General features: G+C 39.4%; 1 protein-coding gene across 13 annotated transcripts in view; it reads left to right on the top strand.

Annotated features, from left to right (window-relative positions):
• OSBPL6 (oxysterol binding protein like 6) overlaps positions 1 to 19,297 on the top strand; it is a 218,996-nt gene that overhangs the window by 187,243 nt on the left and 12,456 nt on the right. For 11 of the 13 annotated variants that reach the window (XM_025274178.3, XM_045163791.1, XM_045163790.1 and 8 more), the window contains 7 exons: positions 5,494 to 5,601; positions 7,471 to 7,608; positions 14,316 to 14,403; positions 14,989 to 15,242; positions 15,989 to 16,126; positions 16,469 to 16,532; positions 18,212 to 18,290. In XM_025274178.3, coding sequence (XP_025129963.3) covers positions 5,494 to 5,601; positions 7,471 to 7,608; positions 14,316 to 14,403; positions 14,989 to 15,242; positions 15,989 to 16,126; positions 16,469 to 16,532; positions 18,212 to 18,290 — 869 coding nt within the window. The remainder of the gene's footprint in view (positions 1 to 5,493; positions 5,602 to 7,470; positions 7,609 to 14,315; positions 14,404 to 14,988; positions 15,243 to 15,988; positions 16,127 to 16,468; positions 16,533 to 18,211; positions 18,291 to 19,297) is intronic. The other 2 variants (XM_045163805.1, XM_045163798.1) reach the window with 1 other exon arrangement.

Here is a 19,297-nt window from a genome sequence, read left to right as displayed (position 1 = left end):
CTCCTGAGCTCTAGGGCTCAGGAGAGAAGCCCAAACTGGAGAGAAAGATGTGGATATCCCAGTATCTTGGTGAATTTATAGCTATTGATAAATTGTGTTTTCAGTCAGAAGAAAAGAGGTCGGGGTGCTGCCATAGTGAACATTAGTATTTAAAAGACAAGCTGAAAAAAGAAAAGAGAATCCTTTGATGGAAAGCCAGGGGAAACCACTGACGAATTTACATAGCAATGACCACTGAGATCAAGAAGAAAGAGTTTTGATAATTTCGAGAATGAAAAGGTTAACAGGATCTGATTTAGCAGTAAATGATATATGGACTGAAAGTCAGCCTTGAAATTTCACAGTCACCTCAGTTTGTTTGTATCATAAAGGGAAAGAACTAACAGATAAGGAGACATTGAAGATAGGAAACAATTAACTGATGTAGCCATCCTGGTTGGCTAGCTCTATTATTCTCACTGTGCCTCTTCAAATATAGGATTTAGGATTGAACAAGATATGAAACAGCTTGAGTATATTGAGACAGCTGTTCTGAGTATGTTTTTATATTAATATAATTTCACATTACAGTGTGATTTCAGGTAGCCTAAAGACATCGTTGATCCTTTTTCAAATGTCATCAGTTAGAACCCAGGTTTTTTTAAATAAATGATTTCCAAGCCAAATCTCCTCCTAGAAAGGGAAGGAGAGAGACTGTTTAAATAACTTCTTAGATTAGTCTGACATTTTGGAACTTATTTTTTATTTGACATAAGTCCTATTTGATATATGTCTAATGGTTAAAATGCTGCTTTTCTATAAAGCTTTTAAATATAACAACTTGGCAAATTCCATCATCCTTTTAGAAGGCACATAGCATAATAAAATATATAACATTAGCATTTTTCACTACCTGCTCAGCATAAATTGTTACCTGCCTTGAGTGTGTAATGATTTGCAAGGCTGAACAGTGTAATGAATTTCTCTTCTATAGTAATATTTCATCCCTGATCTATAGGTATACAGAGACATGCATAATTCTGGTATTTTACTCCCATGAAGCTTTAAAAGCAAACTTTTACACCTGAAAGGCAGCATAGATGTTGGATTTACATCTGTAGGACAGGGTATTTTATGTGGCATCTCTCCTTTTATAAATGACTTGATTTCACGTCAGCTATAATTTTGTGTACTAAACACCAAAATCAAATAATACATAATAAGACTATGTAAACTCAGCACCCCAGATTCCTGTAGTAAAAGACTCAGCGTGACTTGAGTCTGTCTTCAGTGCATTACACTTGTCACTGTTACTAGTTTGATTTCTGACTCCAGAGTTTGTGCACAACTTGTGCTAAATGCTTTGGGTTTTGAGTTCATACAAGTGTGAACAGGACAATGATTCTTGTACTCCATCTACAATTACTATATTTCATTAAATCAGTATGGCATTCATTGTTCAATATGCCATCATTCTGTGCACTACTAAGAAAGAAAACACCACTTTCAGTGAAACTGGCCAGTGCTTCAGAGGTGTTAGTTTTGAGAACTGTGCATCTTAGAATCAGTGAAATGTGGTATGTTATGGGAATGTAAGCAAAAAATTGGCTTATGGCACATGGCAGCATAATTAAAATCCAAGGCATAGTATTTACCATCCTTCCTGTCTACAACATTTTATACATCCAAAATAAATATTCTATGTTAGAGTAAATGTTTTAAATATATTTGTTCCTGAATTTCACAGTTCCCTGAGAGTTGGCCAAATTTGTTTATGAAGATATTCTTCATAGAATCCTTTACATTTTTTTTTTTAGCTATCCAGTAACTTTAAATCAGTTTCATTTTGGGCATAATTTGATGATGTTTATTTAAAACCTTCAAAGTGTTTTATGCTTTGGTCCTTTGGTTCATGGCTGATATGCGTAATCTAAGGGAGTAACGCTGACTGTAGAAAACGTATGCACATAAACATTCATGGCAGCTTTATTTGTTCTAATAAAAATCAGTAACAACATCATAAGTGCCCGATAGTAGGAAAATAACCACTTATTTCACAGCTAACTAAAATCACATTTGTGAAGAGTTTGCAACATAAAATAAATGTCTGTGTACCAAGAATAAATAGCAAAGGATGTACAGTATGTTCCCATTTTTGGGGATTCCCATTTTTTAATGTGAAAAATGCATAAGAAAAAAACTAGAAAGAAATAGACCAAGCTACCAAAAGTCGGTTGATTGAGTAGTAAGATATAAATTTTTAGAAATATTTTTCTTCTTTTTTGCATTTTCCAAATACACTATCTTAGTATTTGTTTATTTTAAAATAGAAAACAAGGTGATTTTTGAGAGCTAGCCATGATTTGATTCTTGATAACTCTAGCTTTGACAGTTGGCATGCTTACATCCTCACTCCTTTTGAACCAGTTTTGCTTTTATCTGAAGAGTTTAAATCTTCCCAGAACCCGCAGGTCCGTTCAGTAGAATGTATTTGCTATGCCAGACTCTCCCCGACTCTAAGGTAGATTCTCACCCATTGTCTGCCTGGGTGGGAAAATGGTAGTTAATAGCCAAGGAAGTGAGGATTTGGGCAATTCATTCTGACTCAGAACTTCAGGATAGTACTTCCTTCATAGCTTGGTCAGGAATGCTGTGTTTCGTGGGTATATGGCACTTGAGTATGTATGAGGTGTGGGAAAGTGAGCGTGCCTTGTGGAGAGTTTGTGCAGCAGCCTGAGCTCGCTCATGAAAGCGAGTGTGAGACTTCCTAAAGAATCCAGGCATGGTTCCTGAGCCGAGGCTGCTTCCCGCCGCTAGGCCTCGGTCCCATCTGCCACTCCTAGAGCAGTGTCACTCCTCGCAGGTTTCCATGGCTTTCTTGCTCACGGGCTGGCGCCAGTGGCTGGCGACCTGCCTCCTTTTCCCTCGCCTTCCCACCGTACAGGCTCCTTGGCTGCTTTCTGCGTGTTGTTCCTGCCATCACCTGGACTCCTCTGTGTTAACGATCACCAGTTGTGAGCTTCAAGGGTGGAAGTCACAAATGTGGTCCTGAGTCCTCATGGTGCCTGGTTGTAGCCACCTCCCACTGCGGTCTGTGTGACCAAGGCAAAAGGCGGAGCCGCCCTGGCAAGGCACACACAAACAGGCTGCTGCATGCTATGCGTCTGCTTACACTTCCCACCCTCGGGGTTGCCAGAGTTGGAATAGTACTTATTTCCGGGATTTTTTGTGCTGTGTAACAGCATTTTTCTACCACTGCATATATATGATGAACACAGTATTTCTTTAATTTTCAGCTCATGTCCTACTGATATTAGCAGCTAGAGGCTACCGTGTGGTGCCTTCACACACACCTGTAGGCAGGATCACATTTCATGAATATTAGATGAGATGAGAGATTACATGGGAGTTTAACTTTCTTAAATATCCAGAGCAAGCAATTCTGCAAGTTTCCTTATGAATGGAAAACGTGTTTTAAACTCCCACCTGCTGGGGAAAAAAAAAAATTACTTGTCCTTGCCCATGAGTTTTTGTGGGGTTTTGTTAACTTTGTTCCTGGGCAGCAGAAGGTGTTGTCACTTTGGAGGAACCCTTAGGTGAGGTTTGTGTGAAACCCTGAAGTCATGAATGTGATTCTGCCATTAAAACCATCAAACAATGTACAAGGCCTCCTACTTCCAAGACAGCAAAATATATCTGGGTCCAATTATATCAGTAACTAAGATGACTTTCAGTACACTTGTGGACAGAAAAACAATGAAAGAACAAATAAGCATATATAGTTGCAAAGAATAGGAGGAGTGAGGCAGTATTTTTTTTTTCAAATTTCAACTGTTTGAGATTTTGTTCCAAGAAAAAGATCCTGAGCACTTTTGCAGAATGTAAAGGTACTGGGAAGCACATGATTTATTTACTAAAAATGTAATCACCTTTTTTCTCACTAACACATCCCTGTTTGCTCAGTGAACTGGACACATATATTCACCTGTCTGCAATGTAATGACGGTAGGATCTGTGTCCACCTTTAATCCATCAATATCTGACAGCCCACAAGACCAAATGTATTGTTTTACACGTATTTTACAGACTGGTTCTAAAGACTTTAAATGAAAGCCAAAAGCTGTGAGTGAAGAATTTTCTCCTTGAAAAGAGAAAATCGAGGGAATTCCCTGGTGGTCTAGTGGTTAGGACTCAGCACTCTGACTCCCAAGGCCCTGGGTTTGATCCTTAAGCAGGGAACTAAAATCCCATAAGCTGGACAGAGTAGCCAAAAAAAAAAGCTGAGCAGAAAGGAAAGAGGGGAGACTGTTCTATGCTCCATGCTCAAGAACTCTGCACCGCTCAATACAAGTGTGAAGTTTAGCCACTTTGTCATTTATCCCGGGTGATTGAATAGGTACAAATTTAGAGTTAGGCTGTTGTATCTGTGTGTGTATCAGTTTAGTGTATTCATTGACTCCTTATGAAGAAAAGCAGAATCCTCACTCCCTGGGGCAGCTTCACTCTTCAGTAAGTCCTGACATTTATCTTCCATTCTGAAATATTCACTTCCATCTTCTCATTGCTAGATTTAATGGGAAGGAAAGGAGCAGTCCAGCTTTTCACTGGGCTTTGTCCTCACAAAGGTCTCTTACTTGAGACTCGGTGCAATCTATTCAGCTACATGTGTCTTCTGTATATGGAACAGATTTCCATGCACTGATGTGATCCAGGAGCCTCTGTCCCCAGGGCCCCTATAGGGAACCCATGTTTATGTAAATATGTTCCCTTTCCACCACACACGCTAAACTGGGGTACAGCAGATGGTGTTTCACTGATGCTGATTCAGGGTGTGTTAAGAATCATGAGATGCAGACAGCTTGGTTTCCTTTCTGTGGTATGCTCTTTATCATGCTTGTCAGTGTCTACACTGTCCAGGGAAGGCAGCTTTGGTCTACACTTGAATTAGTTCTGCTGTACTGTCACAGGTATTAATTATGTGCTCCTAGAAAATGGAAACACAGTGACTGTTTTCTTTCACCAGGTCAAAATATAGCTCTATGAAATATAAAGCCAGTTCATTGTTCATTCCATTTACAAATAATTTATAAGACATCTGGCTTTGAAACAACATCCAAACTTTAGAAACTGGAACCAAAAAGGAAAAAAAAAAAAAAAAAGAATCAATAGTTTTTATCCTAGGGTATAAAATGTTATATGTATGTGGTGGTAGACTGGACTTGGATATAGTGGGCCTGACTATAAAGGAGAGAAAATTCCATGAATCAATTTTATGAAATCCTTGAACTCTTTCAACCCACTAATCTACTAAGTAGTAGTCTTATATTGCGAAAAATGAATGCCTTAATTCTAAGGCATTTCTTTCCTTCTTACTAGGGGGATCTGGCCTATGGTGGCTCCAAAAGTTACAGCTAAAAGCATCCTAGACTTTGTCTAAAGTGTACCTGTGTGCTGGTTCTGCTTTATGTTTGCTCAATAACTTGAAATTACATGTGCGGTTTTTGTTATTTTAAGGCACTCAACCAGAATGCTGAACTAAGGAGCCGGTTGAACAGAATACATTCAGAATCTATTATTTGTGATCAGGTTGTTAGTGTAAATATTATTCCTAGCCCTGATGAGGTAAGATTCCTTTTTAAAAGATATAGAATACTTACTTTGTAGCATGTACACCTACTGCATATTTTTATTTATTTTCATAAGGTTCTTTCACTACTAATACTAATTCCCGGCATAAATCTTGTGTTGCTGACAGTTCGATGTTCTTTGGAGTGAAGGATATACATGAGCTTGACATCATTTATTGTTGGTCATCGGTTGTCTATTTTTATTTATTCCTGTATTCATCTCATGCTACTGATTATTTAATTTATGTATACTCCAGCTTGTGACTTTTCTGTCACTCTTCATTTGAAATATTCATTATCATTAATGGTCCATGAAATGTTGAAACAAACACTTTTAGCAGAGAAGGTGCTAAATTAAAGTTTTCTAAAGGTTTGTTTTAAAAGTTCTGTCTAAGAAGAGAAGTCACCTGACCTTGCTAAGAAAATATTATTAGTGCTGCTACAGGTCCTGGTGATGATGCTAATAATGAATGCTTAACACGTGTCAAGTGAATGCTTACCATGTGCTTGGTACTGCTAACCCACTTGACATGTGTTATCTCTTTTGATACCCCCAACAACTCTCTGATGTAGGTGCTGTTATTATTCCATTTTTCAGAAGAATTTTTGAAAAAACAGTAAGAGGATAGGAGAACATTCAGTATTTGGACTTAACATAAGTGTGTAGCCAGTGGCTCAGACGATAAAGAATCTGTCTGCAATGCAGGAGACCCAGGTTTAATACCCAAATCAGGAAGATCCCCTGGGAAGGGAATAGCAACCCACTCGTATTCTTGCTTGGAGAATTCCAGGGACAGAGGAACCTGGTGGGCTAGAGTCCAAGAGTCTCAAAGACTCAGACACGACTGAGCAACTAACATGTTCATAAAATTATTATTTTTAGCCAGGAGAATTTGTACTTTCAACAGTAATACATGTAACAGGTGAGAGTTTTAACTAATGGTAAGGCCATATTTGCACCAAACATTTTTTTTCTAGAAATCTCTAAGTGTAAGGGTTCTGCTATCTAACTGCTTAAGAAATACCATTCCCAGACAGCTTCTCTTGGATGTAAGTTACTGAACCAGTGTCCATCCACCTCCATGGGTCCTGTGATCTCTGATTACACTTATGCCCCCTCAACTGCCCAGAATCTAGAATATTTCTAAAATTTTATCAATTAAAAATTAGTTGACAGTCTCAGTTTGAATCTTCTTTTCAATTTAAAATGTGTACTAAATGTACTAGATGTTTAATATGTATAGTTTTCTTACCTATTTTTCTGGTTGCAACTTAAATTGCTTTCTTGAAAGCAATATCATTTGCTATCATTGTATGAATAAAAATACAGTTTGAAATAAGGTTCACTACTCTAGTCATATGTTTCATTGGCTAAAATTCATGATCAAATTGGAAAGTGACTTTTTATATCAATATATTCTGTCTCAAAAATTAGTTTTATAGAATGTTTTCTTAGCATATTGCTAGTGGTTTCTAAAAATACTTTTTGAGTTGTAGTATACTGGTTAGAATATGGCTAGTAATGACAGGCCAAAGCATATGGCAAGGAACTTGTCCCCACAGTCAATTCAGGGCATTTTGGGGGCTCAATCTGTTATTCAATCCACTAAATGTCAATTGAGCATAGATTTAAAATCTACTCACCTTTTGTCTCCACTTTTGGATTCTTCAGGCATATTGGAAGGAAACTTACGCAGTGGTCATTACTCAGTTGCAAGTAAAAATCGCTTGTGCTCACCAGTCCTTTAGCATATGCTGTGAATTTTTCTAGAGATCTGGCTAGTACTTCATTGCCTAATTTGAACAAATAGCCATTCATACGCGGGAAGAAAGTGATCACACCATCTACTTTTCTCTCCTGTAGGCTGGTGAGCAAATCCACGTCAGTCTCCCCCTGTCACAGCAAGTAGCCAATGAGAGCCGCCTCTCCATGTCAGAATCTGTCTCTGAGTTCTTCGACGCCCAAGAAGTGCTCCTCTCTGCAAGCTCATCAGAGAATGAGGTAAGGTTCCTGGATGCATCAACCCCAACTGCTTCTGACCATGAGTTAGGTTAAAGAAAGTCAGACTTTAGAACTTCGTTTTAACATTATAATAAGATGTCCAAATAGTAGCAAAGCCAAAGCATGCAAACTATATGGATTCCATTTACTGAGCCCTTAGCCTTCTGGACACCAACTCAATACTCTTAAATTTGATGAATAAAAAGAAAGAATCAAGATTTATTCTGATATACCTGTACAGTTCATTTTTCAGGGTAAACAGATGATAACAGCTCTTTATAGAAGGAGACTAGCTAATAAATGTAAAAACAATGAGAGCATAAGAAAAATACCATTCTTATTTGTACATACAAACACACATCTTTGCTAAAGACTGAATTTGAATTTAGCTAGCATAACATCTAACATATATCTAGTTGAATAATTATGGCTTCTGGAGGTTACCAGCGGCTACCATGAGGCTTCCCTGGTGGCTTAGTTGGTAAAGAATCTGCCTGCAGTGCAGAAAACCTGGGTTCAATCCTAGGTTGGAAAGATCCCCTGGAGAAAGAAATGGCAACTCATTCCAGTATTGTTGCCTGGGAAATCCCATGGATAGAGGAGCCTGATGGGCTTCCAGCCCATGGGGTCACAAGAATCAGACATGACCGAGCGACTAAACCACCGCCACCACTGGCTGCCATTAAAGATTTATTGGATTGCTTGTCATGCTCATGAATCTTGGCATGGTCTTGGTCAGGTTGCAGAAATTCTTTTACTGAAATTTAGTCAAGTACACTTTGAATTTTTTCTTTTTTGGCGTGAAAGAAGCAGCCAAAACTCTTTCCTACGCAATTGTTTAATTTTGTCATTTGAGATTGAAATCTGTAATGCATTTTTACAAAAAGGGAATGAAGTAATTAAGTAAGTGTTAGTTGTTCAGTCATGTCTGACTCTTTGTGACCTCATGGACTATAGCCCACCAGGCTCCTCTGTTCATGGAATTTTCCCAGCAAGAATACTGGAGTGGGTAGCTATTCCTTTCTCCAAGGGGTCTTCCCGACCCAGGAATAGAACCTGGGTCCCCTGCATTGCAGGCAGATTCTTTACCATCTGAGCCACCAGGGAAGTTCAGAAGCAGATGAAATCACTGATAGATGTTATTTCCATACGCATCAAAAATAGATTGGAAGGAAACATCCTGACAATTAGTAGTAGTTCCTTTTGGACATTTCGTATTACGAGTGATTTTAGAAAATAGAAATAATGAACACATACCACTTTGATATGGAGAAAAATTAAAATAGAATTGTTATATCAGGTACTAAATTTGTTACCACATCAAACTAAGCACCTGCCTCTCCAATTCCAAGTCATAGATTAACAGATTCACAGATATTCCCATTCACAAGGCAGAAACTAGTTTAATTATTCATAGACAATTGATGTTATCAAATGGACAAAATAATCCTGTTTGCTGATCATGTCTCTTTCCCTAGAGGCAAATCTGCCCAGGAAGCGTAATTATGATTAGGAGGTTGGTGAGCAAGGAAGGAATGGGAGCAGGAGAAGTGAGCTGAAGGCTGCGAGGGCCAGGATGTAATTGCTCCAAACTCTCATCTCCATTTCAGAGATGCTCGCCCATGTGGTGGGGAATTAGTGTCTGTGAGTCAGTCTCCACCCTAGGGACCACAGTGCTGGAGACGTGCTCCCAGTATTTCTTTCTTCTCTGATTCTCCCTTTTCTGGGATCCCATTGCTTGTCCTTATTCAAGCAAACTTGACTGTACATTATCTAGGCATTGACCCACCATCTGATGACCTCATACCTTTCTGAGAGCAACCTAATTGCCCTGTGTCTTAAGTTCTTGGGGGCACATCTGCCTGGGTGCCCAGTTGTCACATGCACCAGCCACTGGCAAGACAGAAATGAAGATGTGAGGTGGGTTATTGTATGGGTCCAAGCAAGGTGGTGGTGCCGCCACAGGGAAAGAGTGAGCCCATTGGCCAACAGAGGGGCAAGGCAGTAGAGGACAGAGGCGCATGGAGATGATCCATTCATGTTAAGGCACTGTGAACTTATCAGACCTCTCAGCGGAGGTACCCAGCAGCCTTTTGGATATTCAAGTCTACAGCTCAGGAAGAATGCAGGTCTGAAGAGAAACCAGGCTTTGGCTTGGGATCCACCTAACCTGTGAGACATTGCCATCTGGGTGCTCCACAGAATCTCTAATTCAGCATGTCCAAATGAAGTAATTAACAACCCCCTTACACGTGCGTGCACACGCGCACACACACACCCCCCAAGGGAAAAAACACAAGCCTACCTCTACTTCTCATATTGCCTTTCTAAGTACTTTTCTACCCAGTGTTCACATCAAGTACCTGAATTTCCTCAGGACTTCCCTTCACTCCTCTGCCTTCCTACCACCCACCACCCACATTGATTTACTCATCAGGTTCTGTATTCTGTCACCTAAATAATCTCAGATACATATGTTTTCCTAAGAAGAGCTTCACTGCCACTCCTCCCATTCAATCCTGCATCAGCTCCCACCTATATCACCCTGTTCATCTCCATAACTAGCTTTCCTGCCTGCTTTCTTTACGCCTTGAATCCATTTCCACTGGGCAGCCTGGTTAACCTTTCCAAAATGCAAATCTGATGGTGTCTCTATTCCCCAGTGTTCCTAGGATGACGCTAAACTCCTTAGCTACCTCACAGAGACTCATAATCTGTTCTCAGCTGCAGCCTCTTGGAACCTCTGTTTTTTTGGAGCCATCCAGAGGCCAACGGAGCACTTCCTGGAGTTGATAGTTTACTGCAGACACCCCCTGTCCCTTGCTGATACAAGAGGAGTAAATGTCTCCTACAACCCACATGGGAAAGAACTGAACTATATGTGTGTTCCTTGCAACTGTATCTTACAAGTTTTCATAAAATGCCTGTTTTTTTACTCAGATCTCTTCCCTTTATCACAGCACTCAGTCTTAAGTATTTGAAGAGGCTGGACCAGGAGATAAGCCCAAGTGACAGACACCTCAGTGTTCTCAAGGTTGCTCTTCCCCTTTGTCTGAGACTTGTTCCTGAGGCAACTCCGTCTGCCCAGGTTTCTGAGTTCCCTTGTGATGAGATGCCCCCGGAAGGCTCCTCGAGTCTCCATACCACAGACTTGGCCAGCCCACCTGGTTGGTTCACTTTTTGCGTGAGAATCTAGTAGCAGCTGCAGGATGGGCTCAACTGCACATTCTACATGACAGCTGGCAAAGGCTGTTGGGCCTCTGTGTTGCCACCCACCCTGGTTGGCACACTTCCAGGGCCATGTGGTCAGATTGCTCACTCGCTTCAGTCTACTCAAAAGTCCCCTTCTGAGAAGCCTGCCCTGGATGCCCTGGCTACACCGCAGAGCTGCCATTTCCTCCTTGCCCCTGACCTTTCGCTTGCCTGGTCCCTTCTGATTTTTTCCATAGTGTTTATCACTATCTAACAGAATATATATTTCATGTTTATTTTGTGTCTCTCCCACTGGAGTGAGGGAAGAGATTTAAGCACTCTGTTCTCGGCACTAGAACATTCTTGTGAGCCCAGAACTCAGAAAATATTTGCTAACTGAATGAAAGAAGGAATGCATAACACCTCACACATGATTAATCTGAGAATCCTGTGCCTTAGCTGTCTTATATTAACATTTTCTGGGACTGAGAGAAAATTCTCTATGTGTTTCATTTAATTAATGTACAACCTCTTTTTTAAAAAATGCTCTTTCTTATTTCCAGAATGATCTCCTTCTTTGTCTCTACTGTTAAATGTGTTTCTGCAATGCTGAATGGTTGCATTTTTCTAGTCACATTTAGAAAAAAATATTTCCTAAATTCTTTTGAATCCCAAACCCCTTAAAGAGAAATATTTGGCTCCAAGACTTCTTGATCATGGGAGAGAAAGTAAATCTATATTAATCATTTTATTATAATACTGCAGAGTATTATCCTGTATCCTTATATACGGGATAACATGAGTGGACCACAGCCAGCCTGCCAAGCCTTAGCTACTGCTCACACATGCGATAATATAGATCTTATTAAAGACCCACTGTAATTGTAGAATTATTTTATATTCTACACAGATCTTTCTATGTGGACATGGATATTGGACCATTTCTGTCATGTATTAGTTTGAGTGAAATTAGACATTGAAGAGGATAGACTGTTTATAGCTTCTAAACGTTCATGTAGTAAACATACATGCAATATGAATCAGGTTGGGGCAGGCATTTATTTCTGCTAACATCACTGGATGTGATGAGCTTTTTTCAGAGTAATCACATGAAAGAGTTTGATTTGCTTTTTATTTCTATCAAGGTTCAGAGTGTGGCTTTCATGGGCCTGAAGGTTTAACCTTCCATTTTGTTACAGTCATGGAAGAGTGGAAGCCTGCTGCAGTGGGAAAATAAGAAGTCAGAAAAAGACTTTATTGTCAATTTGCCATCTTTATGGCCTTTCTCAGAGTACAAAAGCAAAACCACAGTTGTTCATTTATGCATAAAATCATTCTGCCTATAATTCTATCTCCTTAAGTGTATCAACTCTTCCCAACTCTATTAAAAATATCAGCAATAAATTCAGAAATTGTAAAGGCAAAGGCTGATTGTTTTTATTATATACAAATTTTAGAACCTTTACCTGACCATAAAATGGCACAAGCAACATTTGAAAAGAAATTGCAAACTAGAAAAAAAAATGCAGTTTATATGAAGAGCTGAAAAATGTGTGAAAGAGAGTTTCACTAAAGATGAAGTTCAGACTTCATAGAAATAGATCTTTTATGTGTGTTAGGTAGATAGATACTAATGTAGATTGATAATGTGTGGTGTTTAAGTCGGGGAGAGATGGGTGCTCTCATATACTAATGTTGAGAATAAACTAATATAGTACAGTCTTCCAGGAGAGCAGTTTGGCAACGTAGGGCTGAAGCCTAAGAGTGACTCATTTGCCCCAGCAATTTCACTTCTGGGAATAAATCTTAATGAAATTGCCAGGCACATTCACAGAAATATGTTTCCAAGGTTGTTCATCCAAGTATTGTCTGTAAATAATAAAAAATTGGATGCCACATGAACATTGGTTAAATTCTTTGTGTTATGTAAGTATCTGCCATTAAGTAAAGATGGAGAGCTGTTTTCGTGAGAATGGGAGTATATTCAGAACACTATAAAATAGCATGTAAACCCATCTGCTTTTTCAGTATCTAAAGATAGATGTATCTGTGTGTTTATATAGGCATTTTGAAATTGGGAGTAAAACTTACAAAATGTTGAAAGTGATTTCTTTTAGGTCACAGGATGGGTGATTTCCATATCATCTGTTTACCTTCATGTAATTTCTGATTTTTTACAATAAGAGTGTTCTGTTTTTGTGTTCAGAAAAAATATAACATTTCCATTTTGAAGACAGTGAATAGGTATCAACAGCTTCCTTGCCTATAGTAAAAATATCAGTTTTCCCATTCCTCTGAATGGCTATACAGTACTTCTCTGTTTTCTTATCTGCTCTGTCTCTAAATCCCCTTAATACATATGTTGCCCTTAATTTTATTCTTATGTGAATCTTGATTTCATTTTAGTTCCATATTTATCTCATGTAGAGAATGGCTTAATTCTCAATTTCTCTGTATCCCTAAATCTTTCTTCCCTGCCCCCAAATTATCTGCCAGATTTTGTCTGTTACACTTTAAATGTGGTTCCCAAATGCAGCTGTACTGCCCGAAATGAACCTTACTGTGGGCATCTTAGTGAAATCAGTCAGTGTTTCTTATCCAGATCTACATAGGATCCTGTTATCTGCGCTCCCTAGGACAAGTTGCAGAGTATCTCCCTGAGAACCAAATATGACTCATTTCCTTGCATTTAATAATTCATTCGATTATATGTGAGGGCTTCCCATATGGCACTAGTGGTAAAGAACCTGCCTGCCAATGCAGGAGACATAAGAAACATTGGTTCAGTCCCTTGGGAAGATCCCCTGAAGAAGGAAATGGCAACCCACTCCAGCATTCTTGCTTGGAGAAATCCCATGGACAGAGGAGCCTGGTGGGCTGCAGTCATTCGGTCACAGAGAGTCAGATACAACTGAAGTGACTTAGCACGTACGCATGCACAATTATATGAAAACCTTTATTTTGACATGAAAAGCCCTTCGCAGTCAGACCTCTTCATCTTTGCCCCATCTTCTGTTACAGCCACTTGACTTCTTAACATTCCTAGAAGAAATGTTTTTCTCACGGTCCTTGCTTTTGTACACCATCCCTTCTTCTTGTGCTTTTTCCCTGCTTCTAACAACTGGGCAACTCTGCATCCTCCAACACCCAGTTAAAATATTATTTCTTCCAGCAATGTTTCCTGACTCCTCTATGGGGATTTGTAGAGTCTCCTTTTTTGCACATTCTTACTGTGTTATACTGAAACATTTCTGGTTATGTACTAGCCTCTCCCAACTTCTCAGCCCAACTTAAGATAGAAAGCTACTTAAAGATAAGAGCTGCTTCCCGGCAGTCCTATATTCTGGCTCATGGGACACCCTAAAGTGTTCATTGCCCTTGTGCCACATATATTTCCCACGATGACCTCTGCTTTCCATTTGAGCAATATCCTGTTGTTTTTAATTGTTTAATTTTTCTGAAATGTCAAGACTGATTGAAAATTCTGATCCTTTCTATGTTCTTCTCTTCCTTAGGCTTCAGATGATGAGTCTTACATCAGTGATGTGAGTGATAATATATCTGAAGACAACACCAGTGTTGCAGACAACATCTCTCGGCAAAGTATGCATCCTTTGAGTTTCGAGGTTGTCCTGTCTACATGCCAAATACAACGCTGATGATTCAATGAACAATCATTTTGGACCCCTTGCTAATTGTTCTTTTTGCAGCTTATTGTTCAATAAATTTTATATTTGTATAATCTGGTAAAAATGGTTGAAAATTTTGTTAGGGAGAGGATTAAGATAAAAAGTTTAGTTCTTGCCCAAACCAAAATTTTGAGTCCTTTGTAATTAAATGTATTTATATTTAGTTTTTTAAATTTTTACTTGTTTAGGACTTCCTTGGCAGTCTAGTGGTTAAGACGGAGCTCCCAAGGCAAGGGGCATGAGTTCAGTCCCTGGTTGGGGAACTAAGATCTCACGAGTCATGAAGCAACACCAGAAAGAACTATACATTGATGTCTTGTGCATTTATCAGCAACCTTGTATTGAAATAATTCCGTTCACTCTTGGGAGAGTTTAAGGAAGGCTTAAGAAATGTATCACAGTCAGAATTATTTGAAAGGGTTCTTTCCCTCCCAGGTTTTGGGAAATCAGAAAAGCAAAACATCGTTCACCGTGATTCTCATCTTTCTCCTTCTTCTAGTCTTGAACGGGGAGCTTACGGGAGGAGCCTTCCGAAACGGACGTCGAACATGCCTGCCAGCTCCCTGTCCCGACACCAGTAACATTAACCTGTGGAATATATTGAGGAACAACATTGGTAAAGACCTGTCTAAAGTCTCCATGCCTGTGGAGCTAAACGAGCCACTCAATACTCTGCAGCATCTCTGCGAGGAAATGGAATACAGTGAGCTCCTAGACAAGGCTTCAGAAACTGACAGTCCCTACGAGCGCATGGTAATAAACGGCAGAGCAGCGCCCTTTGGATTTGCCAACCCTAGACCTGGGCTAGGGAAGATTCATTAGGATAGTGTATTTGCTTGTTGCCTAATGCTCTAACTGCATAGGTAAGAGAAATCCGTTTGCATAAACCAGGCAGGGCCAAAAAAGCTCTAGATACCTCTACTGAAAGATACACCGTGACTTACTCTTGGGTCCGAGTAGTTCTGAAGTTAGAATCTAAAGGCATCACACTTCTTTATAGGTTTAAGACATGCCTAGCCTTGCTTTATCAGCTTTTTCTGAACGCCAGGGAAGCCCATTTGTTTAGGAACTTGGGTCTGAGAAGGTAACTTCCTCTTTGTTCTCTGCCCTGGCCTTTACTCCATGTGACTCTGGAAAACTTGACCTGCCCTCTGAAAAGCACCAGCAGTCACAACTTTCCTGCTAAGATTGTGTAAATGGCATAACCTGGCTTTCAGAACCTTTGAACTCTATAATACTCAAGAAATTGGATGGACAGATGAATGAAGAATATTTGGCCTCAGTTGCCTGCTGGTTGCCATGCAAAGAGTTTAACTGCATTTTCATTTTTTTTTTTTTCCCCATGAGTATATGAAGAGTCTGTGCAAGTAATAGAAAATGCAGATGTCATCAAATCAGCACCCACTGATGTGGGTGTAGAAAATCTAGAGGAATAAGGGACAAACAGGCCTGGAAGTAGTCTCTCCTATATTATTTTCCTTTCTTAAATGTTTTAACAGGTTCTTATTGCTGCATTTGCAGTTTCAGGATATTGCTCCACCTATTTCAGAGCAGGAAGTAAGCCATTCAACCCTGTCCTTGGGGAGACTTATGAATGCATTAGAGAGGACAAAGGATTCCGATTTTTCTCAGAACAAGTAAGTGCCACTGGACTCAGGTTTCTGTGTAGAAACTGTAGGAGGGCTGTTTGATGATGAAAATAGCTTGTTTTTGTAAACATCTGGTTGAGATGGGTTATAATACTAGTTAACAGAAAATTCACTTAGCTTATCTATGTAATTATATTCTCTAAATGTTTTTAAGCATGAAGTCGTACGATTTGGTAATTTACTTACACATCTTGAGAATAATGCAATAACAGAGATAGATAAGTTGAGTAACTTTTATTTGGGGGTAGCCAAATACATGTTGCAAAAAATGATCATTTGTGGAAGTTTTAACACTGATGTCATTGCCCTTTTTTTGTTTTTAACTTTCAGGTTAGCCATCATCCACCCATTTCTGCCTGTCACTGTGAATCCAAGAATTTTGTGTTTTGGCAAGGTTTGTATTTCAGTTATAACTTCAAAATCCAGTTGATAAGCCTGTAAGAAAGTGTCTAGTTTCCAAAGTACTCAGTTTAGATTTCTTGGTTTAGAACTCAGAAAATTGGCATGGAGTTCAGTTTGAGAGATTAGGTTTCTTGATTTAAATATGAAACCGTGTCACCTGGGAGATGGGGTTATTTATGTAGGAAGCACAGCCCTAGGAGACAGCAGGCCTCTGCTGGCAGCCAGGTCAGGGCAATCTCTTTACCTCATTGTGCCTCGTGGTCTGCATCGGTAGCATGAAGAGTGTATCTGCTGTCTTCTTGCTTCTTAAAGGTATACAAATAGATCTTAATCCTGAAAGAAAGCTCTGCTATACATTATCTGTGCTCACAGTCTATTGAGAGATACATACATAGCAGGAATTTCTGTTTTTTAACTCATTGAGGCTTGGGGGTTTGAATTGAAGTCTCTATTAAATTAATATCCATTGTTAAGTTAGAATGTTGCAAACTCACCTAGGATAAAAAGTTTCAAAACCCTTCTAGAAAGAAAAGTATATATATATATGTAAGTGAAAGTGTTAGTCATTCAGTTGTATCTGACTCTTCGTGACCCTGTGGATTGTAGCCTGCTAGACTCCTCTGTCCATGGGATTTCCCAGGCAGGAATACTGGAGTGGGTAGCCATTCCCTTCTCCAGGCGATCTTCCTGACCCAGGATGGAACCAAGGTCTCCTGCATTGCAGGCGAGTTCTTTACCATATGAACCATCATATATGTGTACGTTTACCATTAAATGTGAATAATTCCCTCACATTGGAAAAGGCACTTCACTGATCACCATATGACTCTTCTCACATGCACTTCCTCAACCTAAAAATGATATGAAATGATAGAGCAGCACTGTGACTGTACTTTAGTGCAGATTAAGAAAGTAAGTCATTTCTTGTTCATAACAAAGAGTCAGAAAATTTGTGGAGAGAACACTAAGCTTCCTTAACTCATCAAAAACGAGACCAGTCAATAATACACAAGCACAGATATACCTGAGTGTCCACAAGTGAAACAAAAATCCATCATGTGAGATAGAATTCTGGGCCCTGAGTAGTATCTTAACAACCAGCACAGGAACACGTTCATTAAGTTAATCTCACTTTCTGATAAATCTTACCCATCTATAGTTAGAGGCTTTATTTTTTTTATACTGGTTCTCCCAAGTCATGTAACTTTTCAAATGTGTATATAAATCAATGTTACTGCCATACTACAATCTACAATTACTTTTACTATATACCATATATATACACACACATATATAAAATATTTCCACCATTTAGCTAAATCTTCTAACCGTATTTGTGGAGACATTAAAGCAGAGTAGAGTCTATGTATATGTGTATATGAATATGCACACATGCACACACAGATTATTCCAAGTCTTTCTCAGTTTTATTTGTTGAAAGCACATATAGAGAATATATTATGGAAAAACAGATATTTGGGGGGGTTCCCAGTTAATCTTCTCACCTTGGGCCATCCTCAGGCACTTGTGTTAGAACTAACAGTATAGAATTGATTGTGATTACAAAAGTCCTTTGTAAAATGTAAAGTATATTATAAAAGTTCACTTCTCTAGAGTAAATGATTAGATATAGAGTGTAATTCTTTTTGTCCTCTGCCTTATGTCATTTAGATATCAGATGGAAAAACAAGTTCTGGGGCAAGTCAATGGAAATCCTGCCCGTGGGAACCCTGAATGTCATGCTTCCAAAGTAGGTTGCTCTCATCTTCCTTTTGGTCTCTTATCTGCGTTTCTAAATCATAAATGGGCATCTGAAGCTCTTGTTGTTTATTATTGTTCAGTCGCTCAGTCGTGCCTCTTTGCGACCCCATGGACTGCAGCACGCCAGGCTTCCCTGTCCTTTCGCCATCTTCCACAGCTTGCTCAAACTCATGTCCATTGAGTCCGTGATGCCATCCAACCATCTCATCCTCTGTCGCCCCCTTCTCCTCCTGCCTTCTATCTTTCCCAGCATCAGGGTCTCTTCAAATGAGTCAGCTCTTTGAAACTCTAGATGGTGCCAAGGAGCTGTTGCCCTTTATGGCCAAGGCTTCTGTAACTTCATCAAAGGTTGTTTTTTTTTTTTTAATTGGAGTGTAATTGCTTTACAACGTTGCATTGGTTTTCACCAAAGTTTTGATACTGCTGCTGCTGCTGCTAAGTTGCTTCAGTCATGTCTGACTCTGTGCAACCCCATAGACGGCAGCCCTCCAAGCTCCACTGTCCCTGGGATTCTCCAGGCAAGAACACTGGAGTGGGTTGCCATTTCCTTCTCCAATGCAGGAAAGTGAAAAGTGAAAGTGAAGTTGCTCAGTCGTGTCCGACTCTTAGCGACCCCATGGACTGCAGCCTACCAGGCTCCTCCATCCATGGGAGTTTCCAGGCAAGAGTACTGGAGTGGGGTGCCATTGCCTTCTCCAGTTTTGAGACTGGACCCCATCAAAAGCAAATGAGAATTTTGGCATATGTGTCAAAGCTTCCTTTTTATCTCTACATACCCTCCATTCAACCGTCAGCACCTCCCTGTCCCAATCACCATGTTAACTTGCATTTTATTTTTATTTTATTTGTATTGACATATAGTTGAATTATAATATTTTGTTAATTACTACTATACAGTAAAGTAACTTCATTTTATATATATATATATATGTGTGTGTATATATATACATTCTTTTTCATATTCTTTTCCGTTATGATTTATCACAGGATATTGAA

This window comes from Bubalus bubalis, chromosome 2 (genome assembly GCF_019923935.1).
Source record: "Bubalus bubalis isolate 160015118507 breed Murrah chromosome 2, NDDB_SH_1, whole genome shotgun sequence".
NCBI lineage: Eukaryota > Metazoa > Chordata > Mammalia > Artiodactyla > Bovidae > Bubalus > Bubalus bubalis.
Note: the sequence above shows the minus strand (reverse complement) of the source record. Positions and strands in the feature narration are given on the sequence as shown.